Genomic DNA, 15,877 nt, shown 5'->3' on the forward strand with positions numbered 1-15,877 from the left:
AACTGGTCCCTAATTACTTATGATAAGTATGGGTTTGGGCCAAACCATGGCAATGGAAGGGTGGACTGTCTACCCAGAAAATCCCATAAGAGAGCACTGGGGATGTAATCAGATATTCAAACATTGTGTCAAGTTGTGAGCTCGATCCTAACACTACATATCATAACAACACAAATATTTTTGAAAGAAGGCACATTTGCTGTGATTTACTTCATTTCTGGCACATGTCAGTCATAATTCATCTGGGTTTAGCATATGTAATGTATGACAGTGCAGTTCCTTTCTCTATGTGCTGGCCTGGTGCCAATGGCATTGCTGTGTGAACTGAGCTGGTTGTTACACCAGCTTCTGTGAAGTTGTTAGTGTGAGCCCTGGCCCTGAAAAACAGAAATATATTGATGACAGAGAATGTTACACTTTTAACCTTTGAGTGCGGAATTACAATTTTCCAAGCAAGATTTTTGTGCAAAATTTTACCAAATTCTATGATTTTTTTCCTTGTAATTTTTTTTGACAATTTTGGACCGAATGGACATCACTTTTCATTGGCTATGTTTTTGATCAAAATTTTTATTAAGGTAGTATGCACCTTGAAAGTAAAAGACTTAAACTTTCTCTAAAATTTTCCTCAATTAATCATTACTTTCATTCATTCTCTTTTAAAATCAAGAATAAAATCAGGGGTCACCATGCAAAGTTTGGCACAAGAAAAACAAGCTGCCCCAAATTTACCAATATTTGAAATTCAAAATGGCCATCACACCTGTGTTAATTCTATGGAGAAAAATAGTATTTTAATTTTCAAAAAGCTTTGACAGTTTAAGTGTTTCTTACTCAAAGGGATTCAAAATAAACCCCCACAAGTGATAGATCAGAAAAGAATTGAAAAAGTTTGAGTCCAAATATCTGTCCCCGAGGTGCGTTCTACCTTAATCTGAAAGAAAATTGTCGGGGTTACATTTCATAAAGGCACTCAAAGGGTTAATATTGTCATTGACATTGCCAACATTATGAATGAAAAATATTGAAGGTTAAAAAATCTTCAGAACTTTGTTTCAACAGAAAGAATCCATACGCAGTATTTCAATTTTCTGTGACTTGCACAAGTTACTACCAACTTTGATCAATTTATCACAACTTTTTTTGTCTGTCTGTCTAAACTTTGTGTAATTCAGTCATATATTGCTGTACAAGAAAGCAATTACAACTTGAAATAGCATATGTTTTACAGTGCAAATATTATGCAGTTGTCATTACTGACTGCAGCATTTTTGGAGGACAAAACTCTACACCCTAATTCTAATACCGAAAGAACATAAAAAGGTATCTGCACACAACTAATCATTGCAATGGTACATGTACTTGTGTCATGGACATGCATAGGATATGTATGATTGAATGACGAACATAGTCAAATTCTCTGTGCTTGAAAGACAACACATTGACAATTTTGTGTTACTATGAAAGGTTTCAAGTAAAGCATTGATGTGTTATGGTAAACATTGCCTGGTGCAATTGTATCACACGTTCATACAGACCATTGCAAGAAACCAAAACGTCACACTCCTGAAACTGTAATTAAAGAATCTAGAAATTCAAAGCCAACATTAACTTGTCTGTCTCTGTACCAAAGTTTGACATAAAATCCATTGAAACATTTTTGTGAATAGAAAACCTTCCCCATGACGTGTTGTTGGCCCAACAATTTTCCATTCATCCACAACACAAAACACTTGTTTTTCTGAAAGTCAGAGTCCACAACCTCTGCTTGTCAGATTACTCCTTGTTGATAATGATTAAATGATGTGGTATCTGTCTACAGTTTTCAATTGACTGTATTATAAAGTTAGCAAATTTGTTTTGAGATAAAGCTGATAAGCAAGCTGCACCCAGGTGACCCTAACTTTGCCATGGTATTGAGTCTAAAAAATCCAAGTAAAAAGAAATACCAATAGCCTCAATGGTACCTCATTCATTAATTACGGACAACTTTGGTTTTACAACACTATTGTCAAAATTTTGAGAAATTAATGCAGAGAAGACACAGATGAAAGAGTTGTGAACTCAGAGAAAAGCTGCATCAGTGTGCACTTCCCGTCTGAGCCACAAAATATTCACCTGACCCTGCCACCAGCTTACCTGTTTTGTTTTTTAGCGTTGATGAAGAACATAACGGTGGCCACAAGGATGCAGATCACAGCTCCTCCGATGAAACATCCAACAAAGACAGCGGCCCCTGCATCTGATGACTCAATCCCTGAAACAAGACAAACAAATACACTAACCAAATGATGGATGGCGCTGGTTCAGATGAAGTGAAGGAAGGACTGTAGAAAAATAAAGACCGTAGTCCGATAGTATAAAAGACTGACCCATCTCTACGTCGGACTTTAATCAGATTGGGGTATGTGCATGGCAGTATCAAATTCAGGGGGCTATTAATGTACAGCGTCTCCCTAAGTTGCTGTGAATAGTGACAATCAACAGACCAGATATAGCCTTTCGAGCACGCTGCACATCTAAGAGTTCAGGCCATCAAAAGGGTAAATTAAAACCCTTTCACCGCCATGGTTTGACCCAATCCCATTGTTATCAATGGTGAGTGTGGACCTGTTTACAGGGAATTGGGGGTGAACAGGTTAAGGGAGAGCGTGCAAAGAATCATCTACCTGTAGTTGAGTAACATATCAAGCAAAATCTTTGACTTACGTGGTGCCTGACAAAACTCATCAGACTTGTCTCCGCAATCATCGATGCCGTCACAGATCACACCTTCGTGAACACAGAAACCGTTCAGACAGGGAAACTGATAGAAATCACAGCTACCATCATCTGAAAGTGTCGGCAATAAACAGAAACAGAGGAGTGGAATGAGAGGATTTAAGCATAATTATATCATCTTCATTCACGAATCAGATAAAATACAGATTTCAAGCACATGGACAAGCATCTAGCTCCTTGTCCATTCATGATTCAGAGAGCATGATATCAGTTAGGCAACATGTAATATTATATACAGCCCCCTCCCAAATGCATGTATTAGGTAATTCACAAAACACCAGCAATATGTCCGAGTAAATAGTATATTGGAGATATTGTCACAAACCAACACCTCCACTGTACAATGTACTCAGAATAAATCCCCTGTATTTTGTGAATATTCTATTATTGTACATCTTTTTAGTCAACTTGTACCAGGAAAGTTGAATATTAAGCGGTTTGAGAATGCTGTTGTACACTGTGTCAGGTGATTGCAAGCAGACTTAGAACTCTTTCAGCGTGTCCGCTAAAGCACACTGAAAGAAAATTCAACAAGCAAAGCAGGGTGCACACACTAGAAACTGCAGTTCAGAAGCATATTTTCACAGAAATTTACAGGCTTTGGACTGACCATTGTTCACTAATGATCATTTAAATAGATGTAAACTTTTTGAAAAAGATCTGAAATCTTCTCTGATTTTGCCTGCACTGGAGTAAAGCTCTGATGAAGTTAAAGGTCAAATAGCATCCAATAACACCAAAAGTTACTGTATACTTCACGTCAATGTTATTTATAAACTCAGCGTCCTCTGATACTGAAACTTATTTTACAACAAGAATTCATGGGTTTCAGTCGTAGGTGTATAATAATACGTGTTGCGTACTGTACATGTATATATATAGCACTTATTATTACAATTACTACCGGTATGTGTAATCAAGGAGTTTCATTGAAAGCATTTAGAAATTGTTACAACACGTGCTACGTACTCATTTAGTATGTAACATGTATTCTAATAATAACTACGTGTAATCATGTGTTTTGTTGAATGCATGTTAGCCAAGAAACACCATCGGATTTCCACTACCATTGTAAACCTTCTTGTAACCTAAAAGTAGTCATTCGAATGATGCCAACACACAATTGTTACAACCATTCACATCGTCTTTACTCATGTTCTAAAACCTTAGCAAATAACACTGCATACATGAGCTATTACAGTCTACCAGTATGTGCTGTAAAAGCATTTCTGCTGTGTTTAAGGTAATATGCGTCTCGAAAGTGAAAGACTTAAACTTTTGCTCAAACATTCCTTTAGGAATCTTTCAACCATTCTCTTTCAAAATCAAAAATAAAAATCTGGGGTCACTGTGTAATTTTGGTACTAGAGCTACAGATAACCCAAGATTTACCGATATTTAAAATTCAAAATGGCCGCCATTCTATTATGTTAACTATATGGAGAAAAATACAATTTTCAAATTTCAAAAAACTAAGCTGGTGAAAAGTTTTCTTACACCAAGAGCTTTAAAATGAACCCCCACAAGTGGTATATCAGAAAAGAATTGTAAAAAGTTTGAAAGTCCGAATATCTGTCTTCGAGGCACATTCTACCCTTTATTTTTCCGAAAAAAGAAACTGATGTGGTTTATTGATTATAGTCCTCTTGAGGAAGGTATATGATGTAATCATTACAGGGAATAGGATTTCATGTGATTTTCTTTCCCCTAGGTTTTGTTCAGCAACCTTGAAGGTTAAAAAACCTTTGTAAAAATACAACGTATGTGACCATTCACTGTGCTTGCAATCTTTTGTTATAGAACTGGTTAGATGACTCTAATAGATTACCCTGTTGATGTTATGCAGTGTTTGTTTGTAGTGAACGTTAACGATGACAGGCTTCAAAGCAACTGAAATATCAGTTCTTAGAGATACTGGGCTTGATACCTTCAAACATCAGAGCAACCAGCAATAAGTGGACCGACAAAAGATAAATTTTCATTAGCCTCCGACTACATGCAGCACACATGAGAGAAGTACTTTTGAATTCAATATTTTAATTAAATCCTGCCATTAATACAATTATTTCTACTAAATAGAGAGGTGATGTGCACCACGGCAATAATACCAACTTACCATTGTCAATATTGGTTATCACAGATCCGACAGCTACTGACTTAAAATCTGCCAGAAATCCCCCATACTCATCAGAGCCATCTGTTATGAACTCTATGCACAGAGACTCAGACGAAGACTGAATGACTTTTGGGGGTCTGTTGATCTTTTCTCCACAGTATTTTCCGATCATTGGCTCACTGGTTGAGTTGCCATTGTACACGGCCACATAGTCAAATCTACAGCCAAAGGCTGGCTCCACATCAAAATCAAGGAAGAACAGCTGAAGAGACAAAAAATATAGCTTTGTGACAAAACCAGGAGTGGAATTTTGTATTAAAGCATTAGTTGGTAAGCTTATAACCCAATCGTATTTGAAACTGCAATAGACAAAATACAAAATTGTATTTTACAACATTCTCCTCAACAAAGTTCAAAGTTTGAATTGCAAAAAAGTGGATGAACATGTACCAGATTTGCTGATAAAAGGCTTAGCAAGCACAGCAGTTGTGAGATAAGTTTTGACAAAATTACATTGAAAAGGTAAATTCAAAGGATTAACAATCAATATGAAAAATGATGTAAACCAACACAACATCAGAGAGAAATCATGTCCATACAGCTGCATAGAGAGGTAATCATACCAGTGGAAAAAGTATACTGTTGTGCATGCTATTCTTGGCATTAGGCAATAGGCAAGTGCATGGCACCCTATCACCTTTACTTCATGCAATGATTACCTGTAGTGGCAGAAAATTTCATTTGGGAGCAAAGCAAAATATTGCTGCAACTCTGTAACTACACATTTATTACACATTATAAAGCCATATTAATTTTGGCTCCCGTGGAAAATGCTGTTGGTTTTAAATGCTAATAAAGTTAACATAGCTAAGTGTAATTTCTCTGTCTTTTTTGAAAGGGAAGGCCATCTTTTGCGTGTCTGTCAGGAAACTTCACTTTTTTTATAAAATGTATTTTGCTGCTGAAATGTTAAAATAACTAGTACAGTAAATGTGAAAGCAGAGTGAAAGCTATTTGTTAATGCTGTGACTTTATTTGGCCCAATCTGCAATCTTCTCTAAATTGAAATTTTTGTGGCAAAAATGACCAAAACTAAAAATTTTCGTTAACACACTCAAATAACCATGGACAATACTGTGCCTATTTTAACAGAGGGCAGAGAGAAACATGCAAAAACATTCATCATCAAAGCTTAAGGACGCAAATATTACCCGAAGCACACTAGAATCTTCTGTCGTTGTAATTACAAACTGTTCATTCTGTGAAGCTCTATACTTGTACGGATAGCCAGCTGATGTTATAGTTCCTTTCTCTGCATTCAAAGTAGTTAGACTAATTCCGTTGGTGTTTTGACCTGAAGAGCAAAAGGTAGGGGAATTAAAAACTGAATAAATTTAACCCATTCACACTCCATCCCCCCCCCCCACACAGAAACAAAGTATACAGGTCCACAGATCCACAATAGCCATTGATATCAGTGGTTACGGGCTCAAAAATGATGGTCATGATAAGAACCATTCTCCTCTGCCTTTGGAAGTGTTCTATGTATCTTGCTCTGTCACTATAAAGTATAATATTCATCTAGAAATCGAATGTCTGTGTCATGTTGGTCACCGTCTTTAAGGTAGAATGGACCTTGGGGACAGATATTGTGAGACTCACAAACCTTTACAATATTCTTTTGGCCTACTACTTGTGGATTCTTACTTTGAAGCTCATGACGTAATAACGATTTCACCAGCTTTGTTTTGTGAAAATCAGGAATTTTATTTCCCATCGTAGACAGAAAACAGGAATGTCAGCCCTTTTGAATTTCAAATATCACTAAACATTGGGTTGATTTGATTCCCTAGTACCAAAATTTGCATGCTGACCATCAATTCTTATTCTTGATTTTGAAAGAGAATTATGAAAGTTTGCTTCATTTATGAGGCACAAACTACCTTAGGATTAAAAGCTAGTTAAAATGACTGCTTGGCTAAACCTTTACATTTACTAAATTCAAGCATATGCTACAAAAAAAATAATACATGAAATTTTCAATACTAGACATCTGCAACAATGGTATACACAAGGGGTAAAATAATCAAACGTGTGAATAAGGTATTGCAAGAGAAAAGAATCGTATAAAATATGCTTACTTTCATTAGTTCCAGGAGCAACACTGACAGCGATTGCTCTAAAACCATCATCGTTTGCCGTTTCATCACTTTCAAACGTCACCAAGATATGATTGTGGGAACTCAGTATACCCTGAGGAGCTTCATGGTCACAGTACGTACCCAGTGATGTGTTTGTCAAGTAGGCACCATCAAAGATTTTGACATTGTCGTATATGCATGCTGAGTGGGGTTCCACTTTGAACTCTAGGAACTCTAAGTAGATGTTATTCCCTGAAATATAATTTTTACCTTATATCAATTGATTTTTTTTTAATGACAGGACTACAGTCGTAGTTACAAATCAAACATCTAAAATCAAACTCGGCATGTTTTATTCTTTGAACTTGCAAACACAGTTTGACACAATATGCTTTATTTGAAATGAGTGCAGAAATGGTCAACTCAAGTACAGAGGTACCGTTTCAAATAATGTAGCAGTCAATGTCAAATCCCCACTCCCCTCACCTCAGGACACAGTGGAGGATTTGGAAATTAGTCTGATAAAAATTGTCAAATGCCCCACCCCCTGGGGCAACCCCGCCTAAAACAAGTAAATTTCCACATTTCCCAACCCCAAATGGATGGGGTATTCATAAATTCTGCACTTGTCCGTGAAAGTGACCAGGGGGATCAAAATGAGGCAATTGCCCCACCCCGTTGGGCATAATTTCATGATAAACACAGTCTAATCCCGACCATTTGTCCCGTATTGCCGGAGGTGGGGTCCCTTGGAGATTACACAGACTGCTACATAAGAACACTGCAAAATGTGAAACTTACTTTCTAACTCCATAATCCTTTGAGTGCCAAAGTCAATTTTTGTCACCTTTACAAAATATACCCCAGTCAATTTTTTCAGAGTTTTGCCAAATTTTTGATTAAAAACAGTAGCCAATGATATGTGATGTCAATTTTGTTCAAAATTATCAAAACAATTACAGGAAAATTCACAAAAAATGGTAAAATGTTGCACTAAAATTTTGGTGGGAAAAATTATGGTACTGTAACTTAATTGCTAAACATATTTTTTGTCTGAAGATGTTAATGAGAGCTTAAAGAAATGCTTGTTTAACTTTAATGCAACAGCATGACCATATCTGTTCACTAATTTCCTAAAAATAGGCCAAGAAAGTGCATCTATTATGCCTATATTACAATAGGGACAAACAGTTTTATGGGAATACTTACCAGGTATGGTGCTTATATGATAGCTGCAATATTCACCACTGAGGTAACTTCTGGGCCATCTTGGAGAGAAAAATATGTAATTTTCTCCATCATCTATAAACGAATCAGTTGTTGGCGGGCAGGCAGTGATTACCATGGAAACCAGCAAAATAGCAATGAGGAGGCATGCTGATCCTATGTGGCGGGAGATGCTGTGGTGCATGGTTGGATTTCATTGGCTGGTGACACTTGGCAATATCATCTAAATCAAAATAAAATTACCAATTGTAATAGACCATGCATTTCAACAAACAACATATATGCCACTCAAACAAAACAACCTCGTTACCAGTTTATCTCCAGATACAGATTCACTGACTGTAATGTTGTGGTATTGTTTTATTACACTACGTATACGCACACCTGAACATTTCTGAAATTTAACGCGGGCCACAACGAACCATTCTTCACATAGAGCTAAACATACCATTGTTTGAAATTCATGCTGAACAAGGAGAACATCACACTCGGCATGAAATGGCGTATTAACCTTTACAAACTGTTTGCATATCGTCGTTACCACAAAAACTTTATGTAAAGTTTGTTTTCGGTACACACACGCTTAAATCATAGATGTGCGAGAAAAAATACAGTGGACATGGAAATAATTCTACATCTGATCACTACAGTGACCTTGAAAGTACTTTTAACACGGTATAGAGAGGGACACTAAGTTACCGAAGTTAGTTCATATCGAAGTTTCACCACGGTCCCTATGTTTCACCTTTGTTTTCAAAAACTACGTATTGACACCTGAGTATCTAGATACATGTAACATAAACTGTACATGATTGAAGTGGCAAAGGCTGCAATTGCCTGGCCGAATAGTTTCTGACTGTAAATTAACCTCTGCAGTGATGTATGCTTACCTTGATCACATGTTTTTGTTAACCTGTTTGCCATTATTTCGTAATCCTAATTTCCTATTGACTACCGATAGGTAGGTAAGACGAGCACAAGCGTATCTAATAGTTGCGTTTGTTCATATGTAGGTCACTGTAACATGTGACCGCACGAAGGATCATGTGGTTCACACTCTCGCTGCCGAGAAAGTGCGAGAATAGAAGAGTTCAACTTTTGACCCACATTTATAGCACAAGAAGAAATACTGTTGAAATTCTCTGTAACTATACCTGTAACGTGTGACCGCTTAAGTAATTAATATAAAACCTGTGAAACAGTAACAATGTGGGTTTATCTCGCAAAAATTAACAAGTTCTTCAGCGTCTAATATCGATGTGACGTCATATCACGTGAACAGCTCAAATTCAGTGAGCGGCGCGGCCGGCCAGACTGTTGCAGACGACAATATTCCACCGGTGCACATTCATAGACAAATTTTACAATATTTCTGCACAGGTGACACTAAAATAACAGGTAAGGTATATTTAGTCCGAAATTATTTCATCTTTATCATCGTTCGTTTATAGCTCCACATTTTTGGACCATACAGACGGAAATGTAATAAAACAGTATTTGTTTCGTCCAAAATCGATACACAAAAATTTAAAATGAATCCATTGAATGTGTATCACCTTAATTTTCTGAGGCTGAATATGTAACATCGTGAACAACAAACATAAATTTTGCAAGATTTTTGTTGTATAAAGGTTGCAGACATTTTCCTTCTTCATGTATGAGACATTTTTGTTCGGTGAAAGTTGGCATGTAGAACCACAATCGCTTGTGGTTCGATACACGACGGCCGCCGGTGTTCTCAGAATCACTTTCGATACGCAGTGCAGCTGCGAAGGGCTTACGTACGCGCGCACTAGAGTCACTTTTGGGCGAGAAATTAACAATTTTTGCGAGGAGAGACTGTCTCAGATTATCGCATACGTTCAGAAACGAAATTTGTTCCTTGTCCTCCTTCCTTCAGTATATAAAATGAAAGTTAAATAGTGTGAAGTGTTGATGTTGGACAACGTGACAGTTCGGATCACGGATGCGACCTTTCGAATGTTTGGCTGCGCGACGGTTTCAAGTCAATGACATTATTTACAGTTAATGACATTATGTTATTATAAAATATTAGTACTGAAAAGAAAAAAAATGTATAAGAAATACCTAATGTTGTATCCCCTTTCTACATTTCTTACTTCAATGTTTGTGACTATTCAATTAATATTGTATTTGGTTGGTACCGTAAATAAAAATGTTTATATGAATTTCCGATTCCCTTCTTGCATACTCTCCGTCATTGAATCATGATAGCAGTGACTAATTAAAAGGCGAGGGATCAAAGAAAGTGGACACTGAAGCTAATAATATTTCCTATACTTCACTCAATAATCTTATACTTTACTCTATAATAATTTGCGATGCAATCGAGCTTATGAAAGTTATGTATGATAAAGTCAAAATTATATTTGATACATGAAGCTATGACACTGGTAGACTCCACCGGTGCACCAGGCTTTGTCTTGAGGCTGCAAGTAGTTTGCCTGGTTTTTTTTAAAAACTTCTTGCCGTCACCAATCTATTGTTGAAGGAAAGTTGAAAATCCATTACCAAAACAGTTTGCTCTTACATGATAAGAGCTTCCATTTAAAGTTTTACCACAGCTGTTTGATACAAGTGTTTTGTCTGCTGTAAGGAATATTTTGATGATTAGCAGAAGTAAAGGAGGCTGTTTTGATGAATACCTAATGACACATCTAGGATGTTTACAAATAAAATATCAGTAATGCATGGTGTTATTGTTCTTCACCATTGCTTCAGAAAGTCTCTCTCTCTCTCTCTCTCTCTCTCTCTCTCTCTCTCTCTCTCAATTCTCAATAGGAATTAGCTCACTTGAATTACTATCAGAATCATCAATCAAATCTGTATGGTGGTTAATTTAAAAAGCATTCAACACTTTCATTTTGAGTATACACCATTGAGGCTGCTAAGTCTGAGCACAGATTATAACAAAAGGTCATCCAACTTTTCTTTCCAGAAGATACAGTATGTGTGATGATATCATCAAACATGCCAGATAGATTACTAATGATATGTTAAGAACCCATTTTTACTCATTTTATCACAACATAGGAGCCATGGCTAGGATAGGATCAGGTGTCCTCTGGCTGTTTGCTGTGATTTTCCTACTATATCAAATCAATATTGTAACAGGTAATAAGAAACTATACTAAGTACTTGTTTTACATTTCACAGTTGAATTATTGGTGCCAAAGTATGTGACCGATGAATTTGATTGCCATAAATTGTGTAGTCTACTGTTAAATCAAGTATCACAGTTTAAATGATTGTATTTATACTATAAAAAAATATTTCAGTGAGAAGATCATCGCTAACCATGGGCTAAGTTGCATTGATGTATCTAAGTTTCTTTTGAATATGTATAATATATGGGTTTCTTTCAATACTATAAAGAAATGACTCATTTTGTAAATTCCCAGAGAAAGTAAATATTATTCTTCTGAATGCAAGCGTAAGAAGACAGGAGTATACAGTTTTAAACACAAAAGTTCATGCAACAATTAAGTTTGTGCAGAAGTTACATTTAATTCATTCTGGAAACAGGTGCCCAACTCTTTCATTTACAACTACATGTACATACACATGACAGACTTACAAGATACTATAAAGTGTAGATATTTCAAAATTTCCACAAAGACATGAAGAGTGTATTCCAAATTAAAGAATATACGTGGTAAAACTTGTCATAAAGGGAATATATCTTCAAAAAAAGACAGCCAAATATTGCTTGTAAACATTGAAACCATAGATCAACATGTAAAGAAAGCCAATACCTCAACATGCATTGAAATTGACAATAACACCGAAATTAAAGGCGTTCAGATGACAGGGGAAATTTGAGATTTGAACAAATGAAATAATTAAATTATTGATATCATTAAAAAAGCACTGTCAATATTTAAAATTGCATTTCATATCCCTGTTAATTATTTACAATACCAGTCTAAAACTTTGATTTTTCATTCAATAGTGCTCTGCTGATTTTGAAATCCGCTTTCACCTTTTGGTATTTCTATATTAACATACATTTGACATCAATATAATCTTTTCACTAAGTATAATGTGTAGTGCACTATTGATTTAGATATAATTCTCTCCATAGGGTATTGAACCAAAGTCTCACATATATTTGCTTATGGTTGGTCGCTTTTGTTTTTGAAATTCACTATTTCTATCCTTGGTCACTCTATGTGGTACTGTAAGATCTGGAAATTTTCCATATCGCTATTTCCTCAGGGAAAAAGCTAAAAGCAATATCCTATTTGTCATTGAGGCAATTCAAACAAAGTTCTTGAATATTTCAAATCTGTTGCTCATACAACTACTGTTGGTGCTAGTACTGCTCTCAGATGAACCCTCTCCTTGTTTTTAATTCATCAATAGCAACATGTCCTGCTGATGATTTTGTGTGTGATGATGGGACATGTATTGCTGCTAGCTGGGAGTGTGATTACTTCGAAGATTGTGTTGGTGCTGAAGATGAAGCAGATTGTGGTAAGTTCAACATCTTATGATCGCACATGATACTTGAAGTTAAAATTTGAAGCTATCGCTGATCATTAGGAGTTTTCAGACCCATAAGGCTGCAAGTCTGAATAAATAAATCAAGCAATGATTCACTCGAAGTGAAAGTTAAGCGCACTACTGTCTGCTTAGACTCTCCGCCAGTATACAATGCAGCTGTATACCTACTCACCAATCCTGATTTTTATATCCATATTGACAAAGGGAATAAGCATTGTACCGAAATTGAATTTGCCTGGACTAACATGGAAAATATTAGCAGCTAAAAAAGCTACTTTACATCTATTACTAAAGACAAGTATATCAATACATGATGAGTAGTCTCACAGCTGCTTCCATTGTGAAATTGAAAATCAAAAGCGCTTCTTCATCAAGTACATATTACTGCAGACTTAACTGGAGAAATTCGACAAAATTAATCTAGCATTATTGATGCAGCAGAAAAGTCTGGATTCTGTATTGAAATTTTAGATATGTTTATTTTTTATTCTTCTTTAAATTACAACTGTTAATATTATAAATCAATATTTTTTTCAATAGATAGGAGTTGATAGTCTAGACACTCGGTGGAAAATCATTTGCCCATGAGCAACTGTAATGTTCCCCCAACATTGCGATATGCATGTATTTATGAAATATTTGATTGCTTTGACTGATTCCACATTTTCTTGTTCAACTTACTGTTATATCATGGACATTGCTTGCTTGCTTTATGATACTGATGTTTTATTAGTCTTTTGTACAAAAGCTAGCACAGTGGCATTACTGGCTATGAATTATACTCAGAAAGTGAAAATGTTCTGGGCATGCATTATCCTTTGTTGCAATAAAAGAGAGTGAAATTTTTTTGAAACTGTATACCATTATTGCCATTTCCTTCAGATTGCAGCCCTGATGATTACTACTGTGATGATGGTACCTGCATCCCTCTCTCCTGGCTTTGTGATACCTGGGATGATTGTGATTCTGCTGAGGATGAGGCTGGCTGTGATGGTGGTGATGGCGGAGGAGATGAAGATGGGGATGGGGCAAGTATGTATCAAAAAGTGTGAGAAAAAAGAACAATATAAAGAGTGAATGAGTGAGATTTCATACTCATCCCAGGTAGAACGCTCAACTAAATGAAAAAATACACCATACATTCATTTTTTGTATGGAAAGAATGAAAACCTCCTCTAGAAATTCTGACCAGAACATATTTGAAATATTGGCTGTCATTGATTAAGATTGCACAAGAAGTTTAATATCATTTGTGTATCTCAAACATGAATATTTCAATTTTACTCATTCTTTCTGTTCAATCATTGTCTATTGATCAATAAACCATTCAACTGTATAAACCATTCAACTGTTTAAACAATTCAGAATAAACAAGTGGACAGTTGCACAGAATGCGATTGCTTTCAATATACATCTTTCAAAAGTTACATGACACTTGTATTAATTGACTGACACTACCAGAAAAAATGAATAGAAGATTTCTTAAAAAAATGGGATACCAGACACCTTATTGAGCATCTCATTGTCAAAATTGCTAAACACAAGCTGCAATACAGGATAACAAAGAAAAATTTTCTCTGAACTTTTGTTGGACCTAACATCCACCCATTTACTTCCCATACATGTTTATGCAACTCTTTAGTGTTTTCTCTTCACTTTTTAGAGTTTGAATTTTCATATCATGATACTCTATGCAAATAATCATTAAGGGAAGGAGCTGAATTTACTTAGCAAAGGAAAGAATGGTGCTAATTTTACATTCTTTTTTTACCCACAGATTCCATCAAAGCTGCAGGGTTTGGACTTTCTTTCCTTGTTGCAATGGTAACTGTAATCTTTGTATAGAGACTTCACTTGTCCACCATATGGCATATATTGTTGGTCCTTTTAAAGGCATTGAAAGTTTGATTTGTAGTATACAAATGCCTGTGATTAGTTTGTTAGGTCAAAGGCCAGTATATTTATGAATTTTTCAGATTTTTAAGAGTTGAGTTCTTCGTTTTTGATGAAGTCTTGCATAAAAAGACTGAAATTAGAATTTGTCAGGAAGTTTCTCCTTGTCACACATTCGAGACTCTGCAAAACAAATATAAATTGCAAGTGGATGGTCAGAGACATTTAGTGAGATGTTGTTGCATTTTCGATTGATTACCCATTTAGAGCATTTGAATGACAAATTGATAGTTTTATCATACTTACAAGGAACTTGAACTGGAATAACTTTGTCAATGTTTTAAATTTTTCATTAAACTTGTAAAGTACATAATGTCTACTTTATTAACATGAAAAGATGCAGTTATTAATTTTATGCCTGTGAAATCATCTTTTTACATATTTAAAAGCACCAAAGAAGTTTATGTTTTGACTTTAAAGTTAAAAATGACAATATGTAACACAAATGTACTCATGTGATTTTAACACGAAGAAGCAGCAACACATAGCCATATTTTATCTGTAATTCCATGTTTTATAGTGTGCTATTTTGCTACAGCAGTGGACAAAACTGATATAATTTTCTAGAATAAATTGTCTCTATATGTGATTATATTTTTAATGTTTCTCTATGAATTGTAAATGGTCAGATTTGCTCGTCAACTGAAAATACATTTACCCTGCTTGTGCACTTGGTCATTGATATTGTATTTTACTGTTTTCAACATCAAGGCAATAAAATGAATTGTTTTCATAAATATTGTGATTGTAAGGTTATTGCTCTTTGGCAGGAGACAGATTTACACAAGTGTCTGACTCTTTGTTTTATTTTAAAAAAGGTCAACACTCAATTTCATTTTGTCCTGACTTCCCATTTTATTGGCATGCTGCAGCATATTAATTAACCGAAAATCACTGTGGACATTTCTCTCGAATGTGGTTGAAAGGTTTAAGGTGATACCGAAGGATTCAAAGCGCGCTTTGGTTGCTATCGCTGGCAACGTTCCAAATGCGCACTTTTGCACGTGCAAAATCTTACTGTTCCGTTGTTTTCTATGGGTGTTTGTCTCCTGGTGTTTTGAAAATGCTCAAAATCTTTCAACTCTCTCAATTGTAAACCAATTTAGCTGACTTTTGGTAGGAATATTAAAGT

General features: G+C 35.6%; 2 protein-coding genes across 2 annotated transcripts; one reads left to right on the forward strand and one right to left on the reverse strand.

The window, feature by feature from the left end:
* Positions 1-50: 50 nt before the first annotated feature.
* On the reverse strand, positions 51-9,297 carry LOC139119146 (zinc metalloproteinase nas-39-like). Its single transcript, XM_070682798.1, has 8 exons — positions 9,156-9,297; positions 8,248-8,488; positions 7,039-7,290; positions 6,109-6,251; positions 4,898-5,159; positions 2,710-2,832; positions 2,140-2,257; positions 51-377 (listed from the first exon to the last, which is right to left on the reverse strand). The coding sequence occupies exons 2-8, from the start codon at positions 8,447-8,449 to the stop codon at positions 239-241; spliced, it is 1,239 nt and encodes a 412-aa protein (XP_070538899.1). The 5' UTR covers positions 8,450-8,488; positions 9,156-9,297; the 3' UTR covers positions 51-238.
* On the forward strand, positions 9,199-15,453 carry LOC139119147 (low-density lipoprotein receptor-related protein 8-like). Its single transcript, XM_070682799.1, has 5 exons — positions 9,199-9,663; positions 11,320-11,400; positions 12,652-12,762; positions 13,675-13,824; positions 14,570-15,453. The coding sequence occupies exons 2-5, from the start codon at positions 11,325-11,327 to the stop codon at positions 14,635-14,637; spliced, it is 405 nt and encodes a 134-aa protein (XP_070538900.1). The 5' UTR covers positions 9,199-9,663; positions 11,320-11,324; the 3' UTR covers positions 14,638-15,453.
* The last annotated feature ends 424 nt before the right edge of the window (positions 15,454-15,877 follow it).

Source organism: Ptychodera flava, chromosome 19 (genome assembly GCF_041260155.1).
Source record: "Ptychodera flava strain L36383 chromosome 19, AS_Pfla_20210202, whole genome shotgun sequence".
NCBI lineage: Eukaryota > Metazoa > Hemichordata > Enteropneusta > Ptychoderidae > Ptychodera > Ptychodera flava.

Bases quoted from the DNA above. Each gene is read 5' to 3' on its own strand.
- LOC139119147 (XM_070682799.1), top strand. From the start codon at position 11,325: ATGGCTAGGATAGGATCAGGTGTCCTCTGGCTGTTTGCTGTGATTTTC. The intron at 11,401-12,651 runs GTAATAAGAAAC...ATTCATCAATAG, and splicing joins TCAAATCAATATTGTAACAG to CAACATGTCCTGCTGATGAT. The intron at 13,825-14,569 runs GTATGTATCAAA...TTTTACCCACAG, and splicing joins TGAAGATGGGGATGGGGCAA to ATTCCATCAAAGCTGCAGGG.
- LOC139119146 (XM_070682798.1), bottom strand. From the start codon at position 8,449: ATGCACCACAGCATCTCCCGCCACATAGGATCAGCATGCCTCCTCATT. The intron at 6,252-7,038 runs GTAAGCATATTT...TTTGCTCTTCAG, and splicing joins TGCTCCTGGAACTAATGAAA to GTCAAAACACCAACGGAATT. The intron at 378-2,139 runs GTAAGCTGGTGG...TCTGTTTTTCAG, and splicing joins AACGCTAAAAAACAAAACAG to GGCCAGGGCTCACACTAACA.